Genomic DNA, 27408 nt, shown 5'->3' on the forward strand with positions numbered 1-27408 from the left:
CTCAGCAAAGTAAGGCACACAAAAGCATAAATTACAAACAAAGAGGTTAGCCTGGAAGAAAAATATTACTTATGTAAAACTGTAGCAATTATTCTAAAAGAGTATATAAGCATATGACTACTAGAGATGTGAGTTTTGATCCCATACAGTTCTGTCCAGGGAGGTGCAAGACCACTGAAAAAGAGTATGGATGCTTCAACACTATGCACTTTAGCCTTAGGATCTACAGTGAAAATTCCAGTGGTCTAGAAAGAGCAGATGGCCTCAGTAGAGCTGCTTATATTCAAATGGAAAATGAGGGCAGTGAGTATCTCCAAGCTATCATGATGAGCCAAGGCCAAAGCTCTTGGTTCAATTTTCCTGAATTCCATAATTTCCAGGATTTATATATGTTCATGTGGGGAGGGGCACCTGAAGATTGGTCATTAATATTAGCCAGGCAGGTGAAGCCAGTGCCAAATTTAATTTGATTTAAAAAAATAAAAAGGGGTGAAATTCCTGCATGTTATGAAGCAGTTCATAAGGTTACATGAATTTTGGTGATCATAATTTTTTTGCCTCTCAGTGTTCCTTCTTCTGATAACCCTATCTTAATTTTCCTTTAGAAACTCTCCCTATTTCATTCTGAGTCCACTTGATTCAGACAGGGCTCTTCTCCCAGTTCTGGGAGTGGAGCATGTGACCCAGGTTTGACCAACTGTCACCCAGAATTCTATTTACCACAGTGTTGGTTCTGGCATGGGTATTACCAATTCAAGATAGAAAAGGTGAATTCCAAGAGTAGCTTGAAAATTTCAAGAAGAAATGCTATTTTTCCGTTGAACTTGAACCTGGGAAAATGTGAAGTTGGAGGTTTGAGGTGTGTTGGGGGAGGAGGAGGGAAATCACATAGATAAAGCTCAAGAATAAAGCCAACTCAATGGGAGGTAGAACCCAAAAATGGAGAACAACCAAATCTTGATGATATTGTTGGAACCTTTGGGTAGAGCTCCAATAAAGGAAGATATACCCTGAAATTTAAGTTACATGAATTACTAAATTTTTTTTATTGTTTAATAAATCCACTTGAATTGGGTTTTCTGTCACTTCCAAACAAAAAAGTCCTAACTGATACATACATACATTCTAAGTTATGTGGTACCTACTCTAAATATTTTGGTTGAGAGGGACTAAGGAGTGCCATTGGGGCAGGGCCAATCAGGGAAGCCTTTATGAATAAAAGGGAGCTTGAATAAGTCAGAAAGAGATAAGGAGAGAGAAAACAGAGAAAGTGCATGACTAAAGCCTTGGACTAGGAATGAGCACTTTGGGTCAGTGGAGCCCTTAGGAGAGGACAAGTGTCAGAGAGGATCCGAATGGGCAGTTAAGCCAGATAGGGTGGGGATAGGTTATGGGAGAGTTGTGAAACTGAGGTAAAGGAATTTAATGTAATGAGAGTAGGAAGGGATTGGTGATTAAGAAAGATTAGATCATGTGGGTGAACCTGATATTAGGAAGACTGACTTCCTAAATCGATGCATTAATATGAACTCAAGAGATACAATGGTAGGATCAGCAGTGAGAAAGAAAAGACAGAAGGGATAGAAATAAAAATCATTTAAGGGGAAAACTTACAAATTTTGGTGGATATGGATAATGAAGAAGATGCATGAGTTACATATAGCTGGTTTCACCCTCTGAAAGTTATAGACAGATACATACATATTTAGTAAATAGATTCTAAGTTAAAACGCAAAAAAGAAGTGGGGAACTGGGGAGAAAGAACCAAATTTCCCAACATTATTATCAGCTGAGGATTCCCTCCTTAAGTCTGTATTTCTGCAATGAACATAATATTTTGAAATTTTGATTTGATTCTCTCTGTATTAATTGCCACCATTCCAGTCCAAGTCATCATTATATCTCACCCGGATGGATGATTGAAATTGCTTCTTAAATGGTTTTTCCCCTCAATGTTGTCTCCTCCTCCTCTGAGTTAGGGATCCCCAAGACTACCACCCCCCATGTTCAATAATTTGCTAGGAAGACTCACAGGACTCAGAATATAGTCGTACTCATGACTATCTATGATTTATTACAGTGAAAGAATTCAAAGCAAAGTTTGCCAAGGGAAAAGGCCATGGGACAAAGTCCAGGGGAAAACAGGCCCAAGCTTCTAAGAGTCTTCTCCCACTGGAGTCACACAGGATGTGCTTAATTCCCCCGGCAATGGGTTATGACAACTCATGTGAAATGTTGTCAATCAGGGAAGCTTGTTTAAAACTCAATGACCCAGGGTGGCGCCTGGGTGGCTCAGTCGTTAAGCGTCTGACTTTGGCTCAGGTCATGGTCCCAGGGTCCTGGGATCGAGCCCCGCATCGGGCTCCCTGCTCAGCGGGAGGCCTGCTTCTCCCTCTCCCACTCCCCCTGCTTGTGTTCTTGCTCTTGCTATCTCTCTCTGTGTCAAATAAATAAATAAAATCTTTAAAAAAACAAAAAACAAAACTCAGTGACCAGGGATTTTATTGAGGGCTAGTCACATAGGCATCCTCTGCCTAGCAGGTACAAATTCCAGAGTCCTCAAAGGAAAGCAGGTGTCCAGCAGAAGGCACATAGTTTATACAAACAATTTAAACAAAATGAGCCATTCTTACCATTTGGGTGGTGGGAACCCTTCCAAAATCTGAGTTGCCAAACATGAGCCAAGGATCAATCTTGTAAGCCAGACTTTCAAAAGATAGCAGGCTGGCTATGCTCTTTTCTGCGCATCTTCCAATCCATTTTCCAGTCAATAACCAGAAGGAATCATCTGAAAATATAAACCAAATTATGTATATTGTACTTAGACTACAGTTCAAACTCTAACATGATCCATAAGTCCCCTGCATGATTTGACACCTCCTTCTCCCACAAACTCATCTCGGGTCGCCTTCCTCATCATTACCTTCTGACTTCATAGGCCTCCTCTAAGTTTCTAAAACATCACTGCCCAACAGAGCATTCTACAATAACAGAAGTGTTCTTCTCCAATATCCAGTTGCCATTGGTGTCCACCAACTACATGTAGCTATTGAGCACTTAAAATATGGCTAGTGCAACTGAGGAAATGAATTTTAAATTATATTTAATTTTAGGGGGTGTCTGGGTGGCTCAGTCGGTTAAGCGTCTGCCTTCAGCTCAGGTCATGATCTCAGGACACTGGGATCAAGCCTTTTATCAGACTTCCTGCTCTCCTTCTACCCCTCCCCCCTTCTTGTACGCACACTCTCTCTCTCTCAAATAAATAAATAAATAAAAGTCTTTTAAAAAATAAATAAATTTTATTTAATTTTAGTTATTTTAAATTTAAATGGCCACATGTGGCTAGTGGCCACCATATTGGGCAGTGCAGTTCTAGAACACACTGAGCTTTTCTTTAAAAAAAAAAGAAGATTTTATTTATTTATTTGACAGAGAGAGAGAGCACAAGCAGGCAGAGTTGCAGGGTGAGGGAGAAGGAAAAACAGACTCCCTGCTGAGCAGAGAGCCCAATGTGGGGCTCAATCCCAGGACCCTGGGATCATGACCTGAGCTGAAGGCAGACACTTAAGTGACTGAGCCACCAAGGCACCCCTGAGCTTTTCCCATTTTAAGGCCTTTTATTGTATGTGAAATTACTTTGATGGCAATGGTAAACATCAATTATACTATCAGGCAGGGTATCCCAAAAATTATAGAACAGAAGCGCTCACAGATCAAATTAAAATGCTTGAGTCACACAGTTTATTTACTTAAAATACACAGTGCAAAGCAAGGGAAAAGAGATGGGGTGGGGGATAAATTAACACACTATTAGGAAAGGGTGCAAGAGAAATGAAAGATCATGCTACTTAAATCCTGGGTTATGTAATGTTTGTATATCCTACATCTCTCTGTTGCATCAGCCTTCTCTGCTGACGGACCAGAGTTGAAGTTCAAGCACGGGAGCCTACAAACTGAAAGTGTCCTAGGCCAATGACCTACATTTGCCCTACCAGAAAGACATGGGGCCAAGTACACCTTATCAATAGCTATAGCTTGCCAATTAACCTGCTAAACAGCTATATGGGTTTTATTTGAGCCATGGGTTTATGTGTTTTGGGTGGAAGTCACTAATGAGTGACTGGATTATGACCTCCTAAATATTAAGTACTCATGTATATTTAGTGTATCCTGGACATTAAATATCTCATATATATTTAATTTGTCACGAATATTTAGTGCTTAGGTGTCTCATGTATATTTAGTGCCTCTCAAATATTATTCAAGGTCCTTGATTTCTTTCTATCTACATTTAACACACATGTGCTCTACTACCACTAACTACTTCTCTATATTTAACATATTTTATGAGTTTCATCGATCCTGTATTTTCTCTTTTCCTCTACACCATAACTCAATATTCTCCAACAGTACAACAAATGCACATTATACCTCTGTATATGTTTCTTCTTTGTAGAGTGACTTTCCTCTGGCTCATCCCATAACAAGCTCCTATAGCCTTTAGGTCTCAGTGGAAATGTCAACTCCCTGAAAGGCCTTCTCTGATCATCCCTCTGTCAGAGACTGAATTGTGTCTCCCCGCCCCTTCCCCAGCCCAATTCATAGTTGAAGCCCTAAACCTAATGTGACTGTATTTGGTAATAGGGTCTTTAGAGAGGTAATTATGGTTAAATGAGGTCATAACTGTGGGGTCCTAATCCAACAGGACTGGTCGGTATCCTTATAGGAAGAGGAAGAGACGCCAGATATTTCTTTCTCCTTGTATACACAGGAAAGGCCACTGGAAACACAGCTAAAAGGCAGTTGTCTGTAGGCCAGGAAGAGAGCTCTCACCAGATAGCAACCCTGATGGCATCTTATCATGGACTTCTGGCCTCGAGAACTGTGAGAAAATAAATTTCTGTTTTTAAGCTACCTAGTCTATGGTATTTTGTTCTGGCAGCCTCTGAACTGTTTTTACTCACAACACTTCTAACACCAAATGTGCAGCTTTTTTTTCCTCACACCAACCAATTCTCCAACTCTCCAGACACCAACTGTGTGTTCAGCAATTCAATTTTGACACTATCTACCTAGAGTTAGCATCAGATCCCTGGAATTAAAGGGCTCAGTCCCATAAGACTGCCCTCTCTCTCCTCAGATGTCATTTGGAAGTCCTGGGTTGCCGCCTGTGTTTCTGACTAGCTGGCTAAAAATCAGGGGTTCCTACAATTTGCTAGAACTCAAGGAAACACTTTACTTACTCTTCCTCGTTTATTATAAAAGACACAACATAGGAACAGTCACATGGAAGAGAGGCATAGGGCGAAGTATGGGGGAAAGGGTACAGATTCCATGCCTTCTCTGGGTGCACCACCCTTTCAGTATGTCCATGTGTTCACCAACCCAGAAGCTCTCCAAATCCCACCAGTTAGGGGTCTTTATGGAGGTTTCATTATGGAGGCATGGTTGATTAAATCACTGGCCACTGGTGATTAATTCAATACCCAGCTCCTCTTCTCTCTGGGAGCTTGGCTGAAAAGTTCCAACCCTCTAATCATGCCTTGGTCTTTCTGGCAACCAACCCCCATCCCGAAGCTATCTAGGGACCCCAGCCACCAGTAATCTCTTTAGCACACAGAAGACACCCTTATCATGCCAGAGATTCCAAGGGTTTTAGGAGCAGTGTGCCAGGAACTAGGGACAAAGACCAAATACTTTCATTATATCACTCAGCGCTAGCAGACAAAGACACCATCAGATCCATCTAAAGCAAGTCTTCCCCCACTCCCGTTAATCTGCATCTTCCCATGATGTTTACTTCTTCACACTTAATATAATTTATCATTATTTTTTAAAAGATCTTATTTATTTGAGAGAGAGACATAGTGAGTGAGAGAGAGAGAGCACGAGCAGGGGGAAGTGGGAGAAGTAGGCTCCCTGCTGAGTAGGAGCCTGAGGTGGGGCTCGATCCCAGGAACCTGGGATCATGACCAAAGGCAGACGCTTAACCCACTGAGCCACCCAGGCACTCCAACTCATCATTATTTTAGCTGTTTGTTTACTTTCTTTTTACCTGTTTCCCCCGATAAACTATAAGCTTGCTGTGATTGCAATGATGTCTGCTTTGCTCATTTTTGTAAACTCAGCAAGTTGTCAATGAGTATTTATGAATGGAACTTCAAAGCATATACTGAAAATGAACGAATGGAACTCCAAAGAACCTACTAAAGCTTGACCCTCCCCCCAGAAAAATCCTACAAATTAGCAAATCTGGCTCTTAAAAATTATTTTCAATGTACTTATGTGCCTAAAGCCCAAATTTCTTCTACTGTGGTTAAAATACATGTAACATAAAATTTACCCTTTTAACCACTTTTAAGCATTCAGATCAGTGCCATTAAGTCCATTCACACTGTTGTGCAACGATTACCACTATCCATCTCTAGAACTTTTTCAGCATCCCAAAATGAAACTTTGTACCCGCTAAACAATAACGTCCCATTCCCTCCTCCTCCCAATCTCTCTCTTCCATCCCCATCAGTCTAGGCACCTCCTATTAAGTGAAATCATACAATCATTGCTTTTTGTGTCTAGCTTAATTTCACTTTGCATAATATCTTCAAGGTTCATCTATGTTGTAACATGTGCCAGAATTTTATTCTTTTAAGGCTGAATAATATTTCATTGTATATATATACATTTTGTTTATCCCTTCACATATAGATGGACATTTGGGTTGCTTCCACAATGTGGCTATTGTGAATAATGCTGCTACAAACACTGAAGTACAAACATTCATTTGAGTTCCTGCTTTCGATTCTTTTGAATAGTATATACCCAGAAGTGGGATTGCTGGACTATGTATGGATTATGTATTATGGTAATTCTTTTTATTTATTTATTTATTTATTTATTTATTTATTTATTTATTTATTTATTTTTAAAAGATTTTATTTATTTATTTGATGAGAGAGAGACAGCGAGAGCAGGAACACAAGCAGGGGGAGTGGGAGAGGGAGAAGCAGGCTTCCTGCCGAGCAGGGAGCCCGATGTGGGACTCGATCCCGGGACCCTGGGATCATGACCTGAGCCGAAGGCAGACACTTAACGACTGAGCCACCCAGGTGCCCCAATTCTTTTCTTTTTTTTTTTTTGAAGAATTTCTATACTGTTTTCTATAGTGGCTGTATCATTTTACATTCCCACTAGCAATGTACAAGGGTTCCAAAACTAACACTTGTTATTTTCTGGGTTTTGTTTGTTTTTGATAATAGCTATTCTTATGAGTGTGAAGTGGTTTCTCACTGTGTTTTTTATTTGCATTCCCCTCATTAATAATGTTTTTGAGCAACTTTTCATGTGCTTATTGGCTATCTGTGTATCTTATTTGGAGAAATGTCTATTCAAGTCCTTTGCCCATTTTTGAATTGTGTTGTTTGTTTTGTTGTTATTGTTCGAGTTGTAGGAGTTCTTTCCATATTCTTAGATGTTAAGCTCTGATCAGATAAATGATTTGCAAACATTTCCTCCCATTCTGTAGGTTGCTTTTTCACTCTGTAGATGGTGTCCTTTGATGCACAAAAGTTCTCGATTTTGATGAAGTTCAGTTTACTTTTTTTCTTTTGTTGCCTGCACTTCTGATGTCAATATCTGAGAAATCATTGCCAAATGCAATGTCATGAGGCCTTTTTCCTATATTTTCTCCTAAGAGCTTTATAGGTTTAGCTCCTATGTTTAAGTTTTTGATCCTCCTTGAGTTACAGTTGACTTTTGAACAACATGGGGGTTAGGGGTACCAGTTGAAAATCTACATGTAACTTCTGAGTCCCCCAAAACTTAACTACTAATAGCCTACTGTTGACTAGAAGCTTTACCAATAACATAAACAATTGATTAACAGATATTTTGTATGTTATATGTATTATATACTGAATTCTTACAATAAAGTAAGCTAGAGAAAAGCAAATGTTATTAAGAAAATCTTAAGGAAAATACATTTACAGTACTGTATTTATTTTAAAAATCCACACATACATGGACCCATGCAGTTCAAACCTGTGTTATTCAAGGGTCAACTGTATTTTTGTATATGGTGTAAAGTAAGGGTTCACCTTCATCCTTTTACATATGGGTGTCCAATTTTTCTAGCACCATTTGTTGAAAAGACCATCCTTTCCTTATGGAACGATCTTGGTGCCTTTGTTGAAAAATCATCTGGCCATATATGCAATGGTTTATTTCAAGGCTCTCTATTCTATTCCATTGGTCTATACATCTGTCCTTAAGCTAGTACCACACTGTTCTGTTTTTTTTTTAAAGATTTTATTTATTTTTTAGAGAGCGAGCGAGAGAGAAACAGCATGAGAGGGGAGAGGGTCAGAGAGAGAAGCAGGCTCCCCGCTGAGCCAGGAGCCCGATGCAGGACTCGATCCCAGGACCCTGGGATCATGACCCGAGCCGAAGGCAGACGCTTAACCATCTGAGCCACCCAGGCGCCCCAGTACCACACTGTTTTGATAACTGTAGCTCTATAGTAAGGTTTGTAATCAGGGAATGAGTCCTCTGACTTTGTTCTTTTCTGAAACAAAATTTGTAATCCACTTTCTCAAATTATTCATAGGGGGCTCCCACCTCAGTGACACTGCAAAAATACATACTTCATAGCAATTTTTTCTTCCGAAAGCAGAAGAGATGCGCTGCCATCAGGCCACTAGTGCCATAGGCCATAGCAATTATTTCTAACGAGAACTACTATTCTTTGGAAATTCTTGGGTGTCTAGGAATTGCAGTCCAGTTTGGAATCATTGCGTTTCCTTTATTTTCCTTAGACACAACTCTTACGACAGAATTAGAGTTTGCAGTGTCCTAGTATTTTATGCAGGCTGGTACTGCCTGGCTGGTAAGTCAGCCAAGAAGACTTTCTGGATTAATTTTAACTTAGGTAACTCCTTTAGTATGGGTTATCAGACTCCGTTAGTTTGCCCAGAATACAGAAGACAACAAACATGTTCAAAACAAGCTGTTTGGAATTTTTTTCCAGGCAGGAATGCTACACATTCGAGGTTAGTCTAACAAAAAACAAAAGTCAATGGGAGAAAAACCACAATAGAAATTGAAGGCAAACTCTGATAACTGAGGCAGAGCCTTACTATTTTGCCTCTGTAAATGGTAAAAAGAGAATCAAACTTATTTTAGTGTGGTCTTTGAGATTCTCCTCTTTAGGTTACACAGAAAAAGTTATAGTTGGAGAAACTTCTTAGTATTTTGCTGTTCTCCTAACAGAGGTAGTAGGGTGGGGTAGTAAGAAAGAATGTTGGACTGTGTCTAAGGAGGTCTGGCTTCTAGCGGGATTTTGCCATGGGAACTAAGTCACTGGCTCTTTGAGTTTCAGTTTCCTCAACCATGTGTTGAAAGAATTGTTGGATCTCTAAGAACTCCAGCGTCTGTAATAATATTACAGAATTTTTTAAACTCCCCTAGATATTATTTATTATTCTCTAATTTTCAGAGAATGTTGTATAACTGTTATTAGCATTAATGTTTTGTCTGCTCTGTTAAATTGTAAGGTCCTAGAGGGGTGCCTGGATGGCTCAGTCATTTAAGCGTCTGCCTTTGGCTCAGGTCATGATCCCAGGGTCCTGGAATCAAGCCCCGCATTGAGCTCCTGATCAGCAGGGAGTCTGCTTCTCCTTCTCTCTGTGCCCCTCCCCCTCCTTGTGCTCTCTCTCTCTCTCTCTCTCTCCCTTTCTCTTTCTCTCAGATGAATAAACAAAATCTTAAAAAAATAATTTATAGGTTATTTTATAATATAAAAACCTAGAAGCAATGCATTATGTTAGTATGCCATAATACTGCTTTTTTGGTAAATAAACCTACAGGGGAGATTTCATATGAGCACTTGATGTGGTTGGTAAAAGGCTAATATGATGATTCAGGATTATTTACCATGTGTAACTATATTAGTCAGGACTCTCATAGTTGCAAATGTCAGAAGATGTAGCTCATACTGGTTCAACCAAGAAAGAAAATATATTTGACTCATGTATCTGAAAAGGTCAGACTTGGCTGAATTCAGGGCTGAATGATGTCATTAGGACTTAGTCTTACTCTTTGCATTTCTTGTTTTTTCCTCTGTTGGCTCCATTCTGCGTCCAGCTCTTCATTTATAGTGATAAAGCAGCTAACAGCTCCAAGCTTACATTCTATCCTCTCAGCAATCCTGATGTTAGGACAGTGCCTCTTTCAGAACAGGTCAAACGACTTCCAGCGTTAAGTTGCACTGTTTGATTGGGTCATGCATGAGGATGGGCCTGTACTTATCATTGTTCTAGGTATATGGAATACACTGATTGGCTAGGACTGGATTGGGTGTCCACACTGGAGTTCAGGGATAGCATTTACCTCCTCCTGAATCTCATGGCTGAGAATTATGGTAGGGTGGCTTCCTGTAGAAAAACTGGGGACTCTCAGGCAGAAGAAGGTACAATGGATGATGGACAAGTGGAAGCAGTGGTTATCCACAACAAAACTAACAAAAAACAAAGCCTTGTTCCGCAAAACAAAACTATTTTTTGGTCTGTTTTTGTATAAAAGTAATTAACTGAGAAGTCAACTCTAAACACAAATATGTTTCTAACATCTGAGCTTCCTTTTTTCTTTTTTTAAATTTTTATTTATTTATTTTTAAAGATTTTATTTATTTATTTGACAGAGAGATAGAGAACACAAGTAGGCAGAGCAGCAGGCAGAGGGAGAGGGAGAAGCGGGCTCTCCGCTGAGCAGGGAGCCCATTGCCGGGCTCGATTCCAGGACCCTGGGATCATGACCTGAGCCGAAGGCAGATACTTAACCGACTGAGCCACCCAGGCGTCCCCATTTGAGCTTTCTGATGTAGCTTTGTACGTTGTAAAAGCTTTAATGTGAAAGTTGACTCATGTCAGTTATGAATTACATTTAGCTGCAAGTGACAGTTCTAACTACAGGGGCTTAAATGGATGAGGGTTAATTTTTTTTTTTTTTTTTAAGAGAGAGAATGCAAGTGGGAGTGAGGGAGGGGCAGACGGAGAGGGAGAGAGAGAATCCCAAGCAGACTCTGTGCTGAGCACAGAGCCCAATGCGGGGCTTGATCTCATGACCCTGAGATCATGACTTGAGCCAAAATCAAGAGTTGGATGCTTAACTGACTGAACCACCGAGGGCGCCCCAATAAGAGTTAATTTTTAAGAAGTCCAGAGACAGGTTGTTGCTGGCATTGGTTTGGTGCCTTATGGATGTGAGTCTCTTGATATTTTCTTCATTGTCCCAAAATGGCTGCTGGAATTTTGACCTTCGTGTCTAGGTTGGTAGTAGGAGAAAATAGAAGAGTACATAAGGGCAAGAAATGCTTGGTGTGTTTATTTACTTTTTTCTGTGGTTTTTTTTTTGTTTGTTTTTTAAAGATTTTATTTACTTGACACAGAGAGAGAGAGAGAGCTAGAGAGGGAACACAAGCAGGGGGAGAGGGAGAAGCAGGCGTCTGGCTGAGCAGGGAGCCCGATGCGGGGCTTGATCCCAGGACTCTGGGGTCATGACCTGAGCCGAAGGCAAACACTTAACGACTGAGCCATCCAGGCGCCCCTTCTGTGTGCTTTTTAAAGAGTATAACCAGATGTCCCAATCAACACTTTTACATACATTTTGTCTATCACATGGTCACATATATCTTCTATGGAGGCTGAGAAAAACAGCATTTTAGTTGTGCTCAGTGCCACTTCAAATTAAACTAGGCTGCATTCCTAAGGAATAGGGAGATAAGGGATACTGGGTGGCTGTGTAAGTCAGCTTGGGCTGCTATAACAAAATATCATAGACTGGGTGGCTTAAACAGCAGATATTTACTTCTCACAGTTCTGGAGGCTAGGAAGTCCAAGATCAAGGTGCTGAATGATTTAGTTCCCTGGTGAGGGCTCTCTTCATGGCTTGCAGATGACCCCCTTCTTGTTGTGTTCTCACATAGCAGAGAGAGATCTCTGGTCTCTTCTTGTAAGGACACTATCCCATCATGAGGCCCCAACCTCACGACCTCATCTAAACCTAATTATCTTCTAGCTCCAAATACCATTACATTGGTAGTTAGACCTTCAACATATGAATTTTGGGGAGACACAGACATTTATATTCTACCCTTGGCCCCCCAAATTCATGTTTTGCATTCAAAATCCATTCATTCAATCCTCATGGCCCCCAAAGTCTTAACTCATTCTAGCATCAATCCTGAAGTCTCAACTTCAAAGACGCATTAATACATCATCTAAATCAGATGTGGGTGAGATATGATTCATCCTGATGTAAAATTCCTCTCTGGCTATGAACCTACAAAACCAGGTAAGTTATGTGCTTCCAAAACACAATGGTGGTGCAGGCATAGGATAGACGTTCCTATTCTAAAAGAAAGAAATTGGAAGGAAGAAAAGGGTGTCAGATCCCAAGTAATTCTAAAACCCCCAGGAAGGCAAATAACATTAAAATCTTGAGGCTTGGGTGCCTGGGTGGCTCATTCAGTTAAGCGGCTGCCTTCGGCTCAGGTCATGATCCCGGGGTCCTGGGATCAAGCCCCGCATCGGGTTCCCCGCTCGGCAGGAGGCCTGCTTCTCCCTCTCCCACTCCCCCTGCTTGTGTTCTCTCTCTGTCAAATAAATAAATAAAATATTTTAAAAAAATAAAATAAAATCTTGAGGCTTGAGGATAATCCTTTTGGGTGGATGCTCTGCTTTCAGACCTAATGAGGTGGTAGTCCTGCTTCTGCAGTTTTGCCAGGTGGGAGTCGCATGTCCTAAGCTCTGGGGGGCCCTGCCCCCAGGCTTCAGGTGGCTGCTATCTGGTGTAGTGAACTGAAACAGTAGCCACTACCACCCGACCCCCCCCAACACACACACACTGAAGCTGAGGAGGCAGCCCCAATGATCTCTGAATCCCCTTTGTGGTTATTCTCTTTGTCTTAAAGAATAGCACATGTTCGCACCTGCAGAGCTCTATGGTCCAGCCCTGTAGGAGCTAAGAAGTCTGATAGGCTTCCTTCACTTTGTGTTGGGGTGACTGATTAGGTCTGTGGTTCACATCCATACTAATCAAACTGTTGTTTGGTCACATGCTAGTGTTTGCTTCAGAACAATCTTTCTCTGTCTTTTTTTTTTCTTCCAGTATGAATAGGCTGAGAATTTTCCAAATCTTTACGTTCTGGTTAATTTTTGCTTAACAATTCCTTTGATTCATTTCTCTCTTGCATTTTACTATAAGCAGTCAGGAGGATCCAAACCACCCTTTAAATACTTTGCTTCGAAATCTCCTCAGTAGCTTGCAAGTTTTACCTTCCACAAAACACTAAAATATAGTTCAGCCAAGTTCTTTTGCCATTTTTTAAGAAGGATCACCTTTCCTCCGTTGTCCTATATGTTCCTCATTTTCCTCTGAGATGTCACCAGAATGGCCTTTACCATCCATATTTTATTAACATTCTTTTGATGATTATTTACATATTCTCTAAAAAGACAGAAGCTTCTTCCCCAGCTCTCCTCTTTTCTTTGTGAGCCCCCACAAGAATCATTCCCCTTAACAACCATATTCTTTGCACATCCAAACTCCCCTAGCCTCAACCCATTATCCATTCCACATTTTTAGCTATTTGTTATAGTAGCACTCCACTCTCAGTACCAAAGTCTGTATTAGTCTCCAGAGAAACAGAACCAATAGAATGGACATATATCCTGGGTGGGTGGGTGGGGAGATATATTTATTATATGGAATTGACCCGGGTGCTTGTGTAGGCTGAGAAGTCCCATGATGTGCAGTGGCAAGCTGAAGACCCAGAGAGTCAAAAGTATAGTTTCTCTCCTAGTCCAAAGACCTGAAAACCAGGAGAGTTGAGGGTGTAAGATGCAGTTTCAGTCTGAGTCAGAAGGCAAGAGAAGACCAATATTCCAGTTCAAAGACAGTCAGGCAGAGAGCAAATTCTTCCTTACTCAGCCTTTGTTGTTCTATTTAGGCCTTCAATGGATTGGATGAGGCCCACCACACTGGGGAGGGCACTTTGCTTTACTCAAATCTACCAATTCAAATGTTAATCGCATCTGGAAACGCCCTCATAGACACACCCAGAATAATATTTAACCAACTATCTGGACATCCGGTGGCCCAGTCAAGTTGACACATAAAATTAATCATCATAGTGGCATAGCAGTTTCTACCACAAAGATATTAGTGAAACCACTGTAATTTATTTCCCTTCTGTTTTAGCTGATTTCTCATTATACCTATAGAAAAGCTTTCAGTTATAGCGATATTAGATATTACACAGATGAAGAAAAAGAAATGTTTAATTCCAAGCAGAAGATTTCTCCTATGTCCGGATATTTTGTATCAACTCTAGTGTCTTTTTTCTTTTCTTTTTTTTTGCATATAATCCATTAAAACAGGATCATTCACTGTATTTCATTTTGTGACCTACTTTTTTCTACTTAAAATATATATGTTGAACATTTTTCTGCTATATGGTATTCTTCTGTAACATTTTAAATGACTATATATTAGTCTATTGAGTGGATATATGATATTTTTCAGCCAATCCCCTACTGTTGGACAGTTAGGTGATTTCCAATTTTTCACTTTTATAAGCAGCTCTACTACACTCTTATTGTCTCTTAATGTTTAGTTACAAAAGCAATGTATTCCTTCTCTAACTAAAAAAATGGAGTTGTATAAGATAGAAAGCAAAGTTCTCTATTTCTATTTACCAGCACTTGTATTTCCCACAATTCTTATTCCCCATGAGGCAACCACTGTTAATAGTTTACTGTGTATTCTTCCAAACTCTTCTGTTTTCTGATTCCTTTTTTCCTTTTCCTTTCATTCTATTATCCTAAAAGCCTTTTGTTTTCTGCTCTCTTCATGCTCAGCCCCAAGCCTCCTCACTTTCTTTATTTGCTGCTTACGCTGGGAAGCTAGGCAAGCATACCTGTTAGAATTTTGTGTGAATTTAGACAAAATAATTTATGAGTGAAGGTCTCACACCTCTGATTAAAGAGCATGAACTTGACGGGTTGCCTTTTCTGTCTTGCATGTTGACTGCTAGTTGGGCTTTCTAAACCTGTCTCCTGGTACGAACTGGGTCAGGCAGTTGGAAAAGTAAATCTTCAAATAAGCAAGATGTTACTATCTTTATTTCTCATAAGCTAGAGTGAACTACATTTAAGAAACATTTTTTATTAACTTCTCATGTGTTCATACTGACCATGAAAGGAAAACTCCCCTATAAAAGAGGAGATCAGCAATTAGAGATTTTTAAAGTATATTCATCCATTCAGTAAATATTTATTGGGTGCCTCTCATGTACTAGGCATCATGGAGATACTGGGAAGGTAAAGACAAAACCCAAAGCTCTTCACAGTCTTTTTTTAAGCTTTCACCAACACTACTTAGGAAGCACCCAACAGTGTATTTTATTGTCTTCTTTGCCTGGATTCTCTCTTCTAAACATGTAGTTAGGCATTATTGCCTCTCAGAGATGTGTGGCAGTAAACCCCATTCTCTGTTGATAACACACTGGCACTTGAGCCTCTGTGTACTTCTCTGTGTATTTTCTTGCCATCACAAGTGTATTTATGCTCTAGCAGCTGCAGCAGCATTTAACTCAAAAGTACGAGGGAAGTCCTCTGGTTGCCTACGTAGATGGATATGTAGGGCACTTGGACTCCTTCCCTTTCGGTAAAATTAAGTCCAGATATCTGGCATTGCAATTCACACCATTATTTAAAGAAGCTCACCCTTTCCTTTTTCTTCTTCTCCTTCTCCTCCTCCTTCTTCTTCTTCCTCCTCCTCTTCCTCTTCCTCCTCCTCCCCCTCCTTCGGAGAGGGAGTGGCAAGGGGCAGAGGGAAAGGGAGGGAGAGAATCTTAAGCAGGCTCAATCTCACAACCCTGAGATCATGACCTGAGCTGAAATCAAGAGTCAGACGCTTAACTGACTAAGCCATCCAGACACCCCTTCTTTTTTTTTTTTTAAACTATAAAAATTGCTGAAATGCCAAGACTTTGGTTGGGGTGAACAGAGAAGTTTGGAGTGTTTTTAATCCTGTGTTCAGTGTTGTTGGTAATATTAGAAGAGCAGCAGAGCCATGAATCCAGTCATACTCTTGGCTAAAGCAGCCTGCCCTGACTTAAGTACTCCTCATATGAAAAAAGACCCAGGGCTTTAGTTGACAGTGAATGCAACCTGAGCCAGTGATGTGACCTGCCTGCCAAAAGAAGCAAATGTGATCTGAACCAGCATTAATAGAAGGCTGGCGGCTGGGACAAGTAAGGTAATAGTCCCATAGTACACTTGCGGTGGTCAGATCACACCTGGAGGATGGGGTTTCCTCCTGGGCACTGCATTTTAAGAGTGATGTCGACAAGTTGGAGTATGCCCCAGTTGGGCAACAGGATGATGAATGGCCTACAAACTACATCCTTTGAGGAATAGTAGGAGTAACTGGGGGAGTTTACCCTGGAAACTAGAAGGCATGTGGATGTGCGATAACCATTTTCAATAATTGGGAGGGCTGGGGTGGCTGGGTGGCTCAGTTGTTAAGCAACTGCATTCGGCTCAGGTCATGATCCCAGGGTCCTGGGATCGAGCCCCGCATCCGGCTCCCTGCTCGGCGGGAAGCCTGCTTCTCCCTCTCCCGCTCCCCCTGCTTGTGTTCCCTCTCTTGCTGTCTCTTTCTGTCAAATAAATAAATAAAATCTTTAAAAATAATAATAATAATTGGGAGGGCTATCACGTACAAGAGTTGGACCCTTCTTTGTAATCTCAGCAAGCACAACTTAGACCAAGGAGTATACATTACAAAGTGGCTGATCGATCTTGTCTCCATAAAAGGAAGAATTTTCTAACCCTTTTGAACATCCAGAAAATAGCAGCTTTGCAAGGTAGTGACTTTATCTTAATAAGGGATGTTAGAATGGCAGCTGGCTAACCAAACATCAAAGGATTCATGAATAGGATGGGAAGTTTGGAGAGATGACCTGATCCAAGATCCTTTCAGAATCAAAGGTTCTAATGCGGAACCTTAAGAAGGAAGTATTAGCACTTTTCCCCTTAGGCCCCATGTAAGTATTAACCATAGAAACTAGGTTAAAATTGATGATGCAAAGGTCAAATATGAAAGTTTTGAGGATGAAAAGAAACAAAAAGCAAAAGGCAATTTCTGTTCTCCTAGTGGTTGTGGATTTTGAGGATTTTAGTGATGTTTGCTAGTTTTTTCCAAAGCAAACCAAATCATTTTTTCCCCCACCTTTAAGATGCTTTAGAGCCCTGGTGTGCTACCTTTCTCATCAAACTTACAGTCCTCTTAATATGTTGTTTTCATTTTAATATGTTGTTACATTTTGCAAGATTACCTTTTTTTTTTTAAGATTTTATTTATTCATTTGAGAGAGAGAGAGAGAGACAGAGAGAGCACAAGCAGGGAGACAGGCAGAGGGAGAGGGAGAAGCAGACTTCCCGCTGAACAGGGAGACCGACAAGGGGCTCGATTCCAGGACCTGGAGATCATGACCCAAGCTGAAGGCAGACATTCAACTACCTGAGTCACCCAGGCGCCTCACAAGATTACTCTTAATTCAAATTATGCAACAGCATTTCAAGGGATGGCAGTCTGTATCCACATGTTGAAGAGCCAGCCCTGTGGAACAAGTAGTGTTTAAAGCTTATTAATTATTATATGAGGTAGCACCCATAAAATGCATGCATTGAGATAGCTTGGCTCTTCCCCACAATCAGTGAGATGAGTAGGCTGGGAATGATCATTCCTATTTCATCAGTGCAGAAACTGAGTCTTAGAGCAGCTTGCCTACCATGATTATGGGTGGACCTGGCACTTCTGACTGTTAGTCCAGTGCTCTTTTTAATTTTGGTTTTTTTTTTAAGATTTTATTTATTCATTTGAGAGAGAGTGTGTGTGAGAGAGAGAGAGCACGAGCAGTGGGGAGGGGTAGAGGGAGAGGGAGAAGCAGACTCCCAGCTGAGCAGGGAGCCTGACGTGGGACTTGATCCCAGGACCCTGGGATCATGACCTGAGCTGAAGGCAGACGTTTAACCGACTGAGCCACCCAGGTGCCCTAATTCTGTTTTTAATAATAAAAGCTACTGTTCTTTCCTAATAGTGGGTTTAAAGACTAATTTAAATGCAGAACATTGTTTTTCTCTCTTAACTACAGTGGTTCTCTAGAGTAGGAGGGCAGAGTGCTTTGGCCACAAACTTGGCTTTTAACTTTAATGCTGTTCCTAGTTCAACTTATGTACTAAAAATAGGCTCTAGCAAACATCACTGTTGATGTCTGATGATACTTGACCCTTTCCTTGAAATATTGATGTTAACACTCCAAATAAAAATCTTTTTTTTTTTTTAAGATTTTATTTATTTATTTGACAGAGAGAGACACAGCAAGAGAGGGAACACAAGCAGGGGGAGTGGGAGAGGGAGAAGCAGGCTCCCCGTGGAGCAGGGAGTCCGATGCGGGACTTGATCCCAGGACCTGGAGATCATGACCTGAGCCAAAGGCAGATGCCCAACAACTGAGCCACCCAGGTGCCCCTCCAAATAAAAATCTTAAGGATGTATACAGAACAATGTTTGTCAAATGGGGTAAATTTGACTGGGTACTGCAGCAAAATGCTTAGGAGCTTAGGCTAACTCAGAGAGATATGGGTTTAAATCCGTTAGGCCACCTATTATTGGCTGTGCATCATCATCATCTCATGGAGCCTCAGAATCTTTACTTGTAAAAAGGGGAATAATAATGAGATCTGCCTTTTTGGGTTGCTAGGAGGACTAGATGAGATAATGTGTGTAAAAGCATGAAAACTGTGATTTTCTTAAAAAAATTGTTTATTGTGAGTTATTATTCATTGTCTTTTACTCATTTTTCTATGGGGGTATTCTTATGTGTTTCCTATTTACTTTCATTGTGCTGTTTATACTCTGCATGGTAGGTGTTGAATAAAATCCTAATTAGTAGTATCACGCTGGACCAGTAATCAGTAATAACTCAATAGACCAAGTGCCTCCTGGGTGCTCAGCACTGTGCTGATCTCTGAGAATACAAAGCTTCTTGGGGCACCTGGCTGGTTCAGTTGGTAGAGTGTGCAGCTCTCGATCTTGGGGTTGTAAGTTCCAGTTGGATGTAGAAATTACTTAAACATAAAATCTAGGGGATGCCTGGGTGGCTCAGTCGGTTAAGCGTCTGCCTTCGGCTCAGGTCATGATCCCAGGGTCCTGGGATCGAGTTCTGCATCAGGCTCCTTGCTTGGCAGGGAACCTGCTTCTCCCTCTGCCTGCCGCTCCCCCTGCTTGTGCTTGCACCCTCTTTCTCTGACAAATAAATAAATAAAATCTTAAAAAAAAATAAAATAAAATCTAGGGGCGTCTGGGTGGCTCAGTGGTTAAGTGTCTGTCTTCGGCTCAGGTCATGATCCCAGGGTCCTGGGATCGAGCCCCACATCGGGTTCCTTGCTCGGCGGGAGGCCTGCTTCTCTCTCTCCCGCTCCCCCTGCTTGTGTTCCTGCTCTGGCTGTGTCTCTCTCTGTCAAATAAATAAATAAAATCTTTAGAAAAAAAATAAAATAAAATCTAAACACCAACCACAACCACAAAGCTGCCTGAGACTAGGCCCTTGCTAAGAGAGACTCATCTACAGGTTGCTGTGGAGGCCAACCTGGTGTTTCAGAAAGCACTGTAGATGTTGTGTGAGTGTTGAATGAGTCACAGGAAACCAGGCCAAGAAAGGTGGGTGGGACCTTGGTGGAGAGGGAACAGCTAAGTGAAGGCACAGATCTCTGAATCAGCAGACTGGAGAGAGTGAACTGAAAGCCGTCATCAAAGTTGTAGTACTTGTTGGGCTAGTCATGTAACCTCTCAGAATCTCAATTTCCTTATCTGTAAAAAAGAAATAATTAAGTCTACCTACTGGTCATGATGCGAAGAGTCAACAGAGTAAATATTTGTAAAGTACTTGCTTGCACATCAACTGATACAGAGTGAGTGTTCAGGAAATGTTAACCACCGTTACCACCATGGTAGTAATTTAATAATACCTTATAATTATGAACGTGTCATTCCAAGAATAATTCCTCCCCTGGTCGTTGGACTGCGAAGAAGGGTATCAGCATTCATAAACCACTCTTGAAGAGCTTTAAGACAAGGATGTCAGAGCTGGCTTCACAATCCCGGTCAAGCACCAGTAAGATCACCCCACGTCTGCGCGGGGACAAGGGTGCACCAGCGTGGAGACGGGCTCCCAGGGTCACGTGGCACACGGCCCCGCCCCGCCCCTGGCCCCGCCCCGGCCGAGCCCGTCCCGGGCGGCTGCGGCTGCGGCAGCGGCGGCTGCGCCTGCGCAGAGCCGGGTGCGCTCTGCTGCGCGGTCTGCAGTGGAGGCGGCGCGAACAGCAAGGGGGAGGCGGATGGCTCTGCGGGGCCTGGCAGCCTCGGGGCCTGGCTCCCGCGGGCAGTTGGATGAGGCGGTGGCGGCGGCCGAGGAGCGCGGGGCGCCGGCCGTGGTGGTGGCGGCGGGAGGCACGCCGGAGGACAACGAAGAGGATGAGGGCCGCGGCCGGGGCCTGCTGCGCTGGGACGGCTTCTCGGCCTGGCTGCACTGCGTGTGTGTGGTGGGCTTCGATCTGGAGCTGGGCCAAGCCGTGGAGGTGAGGCCCGGCCGCACATTGCCCCTGGCGCCTCGTCCGGGTCCCCTGGCCTGGGCGGCCCCAGCAGAGCGTGTGGCCCGCGGACCCCGGCTGCCGCTCCTCCGGGCGTGGCCGGCCGCCCCTCCGCCTGTCGGGCCGGGCTGCGGTCCCTTGGCAGTTCCCGTGGGAGGATCGTGGGCAGCGGCTAGGGGTGAAAAGTAATCTCTAGGCCCCTCCTAAATACTTGCTGAGGTTCGTTTTTGTTTGATCTTGTTTTTAACCCGGTGTCACAGGAGTAACTAAAATGGTTAGCGGCACCCGGAGAAGGCTGCAGGCAGGATGTTGGGGACTTGTTGAAGACGCGGATAATGCCCCTGACATATGGTGAACTATAATAGCCAGACCTCACACAACCAACTTTTTAGACTCCGAGACCGTTTTGGCCATTTCCAGTAATTCTGAGAGCATTCCACTCAGCCTGAGCCGAAATGCTTATCTCAGCATGATTTTCTCCATTTCCCCCTTTTGTTCCTCATTTCTAGTATTTCTTTTTTAAATCATTTCTATTATTCCTTGATGTTGCTTCTGAAACAGTTGGCTTGAAAGCTGTTATCAAGATGAACATAGTTTCATAGTTCATCTTGCTTGTGAATCATTCAAGTTTTACATCTTTATGGTGCCTTATTGAAAGGCCTTCGAATGTTATTTATTCTTGACATTGTTTAGGGTCCCTTTTGTAGCATAAGACATGGCTTGTCATTGTATCCAAGGAAAACCTTATTAGAAGGAGGTATGTTTAGAAAATTTTTGTCTGTTTGTTTTGGTGATGATGACAGATTTTAATGAACCACCTCATTCAGACTTGAGTGGCATAAGTTAGCTATGAAAATTGGGCAGGGAGGTTTTTCTTAAAGCGAAGCTACTGCTTTTGTATTCAGCCTGTCTTCTCTGTTTTATCATTATGCAGTTCAATACACATTAAGTTTCCACTAAGATCTAAGCATTATGCTGGTTGCTGGGCATACAAATATGAACAAAATGCTTTAACCTGTTATTTGTAGATTTAGACTACAATTTAGAGGGGAACCGAGAATAAATCACAGAAGCAGATAGGGCCAAATGCCATGCCTGGTACATAGTGGCATTCCATACGTACTTGATAGAATGAATGAATACATGAACAATTCTTTATCTTACTGAGGCAAACAACAGTTTCCAAAGACTTTGAATTAGAGATTTATAAGTCATCTATCATTTACATTGACATGTTAACCTGAAGTTATATATGTAGTAAAATACAATTTAACCATAAACCTCGGAGTGGGTTGTTGTTGATTGTATTTTAAAGTAACTGAAGAAGATCCTTGTAGACTCTCATCATTTGGGACATAATTTATAAGTATGTTCTTCTGGCCAAATAAACAATATTTAGCATAATTGAGATGCTACAAAAAGGTGAATCATTAAAGGACTTATTTTGAATTTCATTTCCCATGGGATATGCTACTGAACAGTTTACTTTAGGTCAGTAGTTCTTGACTTTTTTTGCATCCTGGATCTTTTTAAAAAATATGAACTCCGTTACAAAAATGCTTGCTAATACAGAATTGTGTATATACTTCTCTGGACTATCTGGGGGTCATCTGTGGATCTTCTCTTCCACTGTTCCCAGATTAAGAATCACTGATTTTAGAAGGCATAGGATGAAGGTGGGGAAAATTCCCTAATAAAGGATCCAAAGAAAGATAAACACATTAAATGGGTTGCAACACAATTTTGTTTCGTTTTCGCGAGAAATGTAGAATATTGTACCTTGCCACTTTTAAAAGAAGAAAAAGGAACACAAGTTAGTAATAAATATAATGAAATAGTTGAAAAATATATTTCACTTTTGTAATATGGCCCTATCCAGGCCAAAAATGGACAGGTGGGGTGGCTGTAATGGGACAAGAATGTGAACGTAGACTTTTGTTGGAGAAGTGACATAAAGTAGCTCTAACCCCAATTCCTATAATGCATAACCATGGAGACTCAAAAGGGAAATTAATTAAAGAATAGGTAAAAACTAAATTTGGACTATAATATCCTAGAAGCCACCTGTGACATCACATCTTTGAATTTTAGGGTTGAAAGAGATGTAAGAATCTGTTGTGACAGAAAGTACCATTTGCACATTTTAAACAAATGCATAAACAGTACCACTTGGTTAAGCTTAAATCCTTAACAAAGAGACAGTATAGCATATCAGTCAAGAACTGAGACTCCAGAGCTGGACTGCCTAGATTTGAGTCTGTGACTTTGGGCATATTACTATGCTTGGCTCACACTCCCTCTGTAACAGTACCTGCATCAGGACATTGCTGTGAGAATTAGATAAATTAATGCTGGTGAAACATTTGGAACAGTATCTGTGACTCAGTAAGACCTATGTAAGTCTGTATTTGGGAAGTATTGAAATTCCCTTTTTCATTTTCAGTGGAGAGAATCCTTAACTTGCTTTGTAAAGACAAGGCCTTTGAACCTTAATTTTCTCACTAGTAAAATGAAGTTGTGCTAGTAGAAGCAATACCTTTTTTTTTTTTTTTTTAAAGCAGGGGAACTTTTTTCCCTGTGTAAATAAAAATCTAATATGGGACCTCAGTGGCTAACATGGTTGAGATGGGGCCTGTGTGTGTGTATTGGGTTGCAGACAACAGAAACTAAGCTATAGCTCGAGCAGAGGAAGGAAACTTGCTGTAAGGCAATAGATTTTTCAAGATACTCAAGATACAAACCTATTGGGGCTTCATAAAATGGCTAGAGCCCAAAACTTGGAAGTCTCTTGCTTATGCTCTTGTTTTATGGGATTTTGTTCGTGCTTCATGCTCCCTGCGACTTATTTCCTTAGCTTCTATAATCTTTATGGTAGAGAAGTTGCCCTTTTCAGCCCCTTCAATGAAGAGACACCAGAGGAAGCTTCTCAGGCCTGGTTTGGGGCAAATAATCCGATGAAGACCTGTGTGGTTAGGGGAGTGGCCTATTTTGCATAAAATGTCTGTTAGGCCCTGTCCTTGGTAAAGGGGACAATGAAGGGTATCTTTTAAGTTGGAAAGAAAATACAAGAGGTGTTGACTATAGGAGGTGTACTCAGCTTCCTTTTCCCACAGAGTGGCCCTAGAGCATCACCACAGATTCCGTGTGTCCTCTGGAACAAAGTTTCAAATCCTCTGGATTTTATATACTCTAAGTCATTTCCAGCTCTAAAATTACCTGATTATGTAGTAAAGCCTTAATTATCTGAATCCAGAATTGCCTCATTTATTCAAGTTTTTTTTCCCCTGATTGAGTAATAATATGCTCATTGTTGAAAACTTGGCAAGAAAGAAAATTATAAACATTAGAAAACATCACTCATAATTATACTAAGAAACAACTGCTATTAATAGTTGACATTTTCATTAATGCTTTTTCTTTTTTACATAATTTCATGTCTGTCAATTAATTTGATTGTTAGGAACAGAAATGCTCTCAAATTTAAGAGAAAAGATTGATTGTAAGGAGTCTCTTGGAACCCAGTTGCAGGAAGCTGGAATGAACCTCATGGGATTTGGAAAGCCTCAGGCTTTTTGCCTTTGTTTCTCAGGAGCTGTGTGGTCTTTTGTCTCCGCTTCTCTCTGCAAGCCTGTTCCATTCTCTGTGCTGAGGCTGGCTTCTTCTGCAAGGGTCTCAGTTTCTGCTCCCCAGTTTCTCTTGACTTTGGATTACTGTGATACTGATTTTAGCCAAACTCTACTTTTGTATTCTGGAACCAGGCTGAAGCTTAATTCAAATACCGGAGTATCTGATTGGCTCAGCATGGGTCAGGTGCTCCCTTTTGTTCAGTCATCTGTGTCAGGAGACAGCGTTTTGGGACAGTAGTGGCCACTTGTAAAAGGAGGGGACACTTCCAAAGTATGGGCTGGGCAGCAGTCCCCCAAACAGGTCTACAATCAGAGTCTGCTTTTTTTTTTTTTTTTTTTTAATTTATTTTCTTGTCAGAGAGAGAGAAAGAGAGCACAAGCAGGGGGAGCGGCAGGCAGAGGGAGAAGCAGGCTCTCCACTGAGCAAGGAGCCCGATGTGGGACTCTATCCTAGGTTCCTGGGATCATGATCTGAGACAAAGGCAGATGCTTATTCAGCTGAGCCACCCAGGCATCCCCAGAGTCTGCTTTTATTGATAAACATTCTCATAAACAATTTGCCAGATCATTAAAGACTCTTCATAAGTACAGTTTTATGGAACAATTTATTTAACCATTTTTCTTAATTTGGATATTTAGTGGTTTTTCTTTTTTCTTTATAGTGTAGAGAGTTATTTGCTACCAGTACACACATCTTAGAAATGTTTTGAATTTCTGAGAACCTCTAAAGATTTATTTATTTATTTTATTTATTTATTTGAGGGGGGAGGTTGGAAAGAGGGAAGGAGAAGAGGATGAAGGACAAGCGGACTCTGCACTGAGTGTGAAGCCTGATTTGGGGCTCCATCCCACCACCCTGAGATAATGGCCTGAGCCAAAATCAGAGTTGGATGCTTAACTGACTGAGCCACCCAAATGCCCCCCTCTTTTTTTTTTTTTTAAAGATTTATTTATTGGGGCGCCTGGGTGGCTCAGTTGGTTAAGCGACTGCCTTCGGCTCAGGTCATGATCCTAGAGTCCCTGGATCGAGTCCCGCATCGGGCTCCCTGCTCGGCAGGGAGCCTGCTTCTGCCTCTGACCCTCCCCCCTCTCATGTGCTCTCTCTCTCTCATTCTCTCTGTCTCAAATAAATAAATAAAATCTTTATAAAAAAATAAAGATTTATTTATTTATTTGAGAGAGAATGAGAGGAATTTTTGAGAGCCTTTAAATCACATGAACTACACGGTGGAGAGCTTTTATCAAGAAAGGACGCTATATTTTGTCAAATGCTTTTTCTACATCTATTGAGAGGATCATCTGGTTCTTGTCTTTTATTTATTTATTAAACATTTTATTTATTTATTTGACAGACAGAGACACAGCAAGAGAGGGAACACAAGCAGGGGGAGTGGGAGAGGGAGAAGCAGGCTCCCCATGGAGCAGGGAGTCTGATGCGGGACTTGATCCCAGGACCTGGAGATCATGACCTGAGCTGAAGGCAGACGCTTAACTACTGAGCCACCCAGGCACCCGGGTTCTTGTCTTTTATAAGTGTGGTGTATCACACTGATTGATTTGCAGCCCAGGAATAAATCCCACTTGGTCGTGGTGAATAATCCTTTTAATGTACTGTTGATTAGCATTAAGGAGGGCACTGGAAGTAATGAGCACTGAATGTTGTATGTGACTGATAAATCACTAAATTCTACCTCTGAAACTAAAAAAAAAAAAAGGATTATATAATTAATAACACTGCTCTAAAACTAAGAAAAAATCACATGAACTTATAGAATGTCATAGGAAGTTGACATTTCTGTAATTTGAGGTCACCTCCTGAACCTCTCTAGTCCTTGATTTTATAAGAATTGAGGCATTGTTAGTAGCTTTTCGCCCTTGAAGGCTTTACCTATCAACTCTTTGGACAATTTCAGTCCAAAATTGAGGTTTGGGAGCATCCAGTTTTTTGTTTTTTGTTTTTTTTGGAGCATCCAGTTTAAGAGGGAAAGAAACAGCCCTTCACACAACTGCATTCCCTTCTCAAAAAAAATAAACAAAAATAAAAATAATTTTTAAATAATTTTTTTTTAATAAATTTTTTTTAAAAAGGGGAGAGCGTCTGGGTGGCTCAGTTGGTTAAGCATCCAACTCTTGATTTCGATGCAGGTCTTTATCTCAGGGTGGTGGAATGGAGCTCCAAGTCGGGCTCCACACTCAGTATAGAGTCTGCTTGTCTCTCTCCCTCTAGTGAAAAGAGCACAAGCTGTGGGGTTTTGAACGTCTGCTAGTTGTCTGATTTTTGGCCAGTGTCTTCAATTTTCTGAGTCTCATTTCCCTCAACTATAAAGTGGAAAAATAATATCCTTAGAGTGTTGTTGGAGGTACTAAGAGAGAGAATGCGTGTAAGAATTAATGCATGCCCAAATGTTGGTCCCTTATTATAGTGTCCTTGCACATTCAGTCATCAGTGTAGGACTGTTCTTGGCTATTTTCTTGCTCCAATTATTTTGCTTTAAATTGATTTAAAAAAAAAAAGCCCACAGTTTTGGATGTGAATCACAAGTATTTAAAGCACTTCTAGGGGGACAACTGGCTGGCTCAGTCACAACAGCGTACAACTTTTGATCTTGGGGTTGTGAGTTTGAGCCCCATGTTGGGTGTAGAGATTACTAAAAAAAAAATAAATAAATAAATAAAACAAACTTAAAAATAAAGCAGTTCCTGGAAATCAAGTTTATTAGGTTTCATTTGCTGATAATCTATGACAGCCTATTTGTATGTACATATAGATTGTATTCCACCTCTTGCTGAAAATAATTTCAGCCTAATTAATCTATAAAAAGCAGGACAGTTTATCATTAATATATTGTGTGAGTCATGATTTCATTTGGATTACTGATCTCAGCCCCCCCACTTATTTATTTATTTATTATTATTTATTTATTTTTATTTATTTATTTGAGAGGGGGAGAACACAGAGGGAGAGGGAGAAGCAGACTCCCTGCTGAGCAGAGAGCCAGATGGGGGGCTTGATCCAAGGACCCCAAGATCATGACCTGAGCCGAAGGCAGATGCCTAACTGACTGAGCCAT

At 41.3% G+C, this 27408-nt stretch overlaps 1 protein-coding gene across 5 annotated transcripts in view; it reads left to right on the top strand.

The window, feature by feature from the left end:
• Positions 1-20390: 20390 nt before the first annotated feature.
• The window catches only part of DENND6A (DENN domain containing 6A), a 57766-nt gene continuing 50748 nt past the window's right edge, over positions 20391-27408 (top strand). For 3 of the 5 annotated variants that reach the window (XM_054504679.2, XM_045862127.3, XM_064594695.1), the window contains exon 1: positions 20391-20699. In XM_054504679.2, coding sequence (XP_054360654.1) covers positions 20460-20699 — 240 coding nt within the window. In that variant the 5' untranslated portion in view covers positions 20391-20459. The remainder of the gene's footprint in view (positions 20700-27408) is intronic. The other 2 variants (XM_045862126.3, XM_054504680.2) reach the window with 2 other exon arrangements.

Source organism: Mirounga angustirostris, unplaced genomic scaffold (assembly GCF_029215605.1).
Source record: "Mirounga angustirostris isolate CCGP_5_RB_7025 unplaced genomic scaffold, mMirAng1.0.hap1 SCAF_1, whole genome shotgun sequence".
In the NCBI taxonomy this organism is placed as follows: Eukaryota; Metazoa; Chordata; class Mammalia; order Carnivora; family Phocidae; genus Mirounga; species Mirounga angustirostris.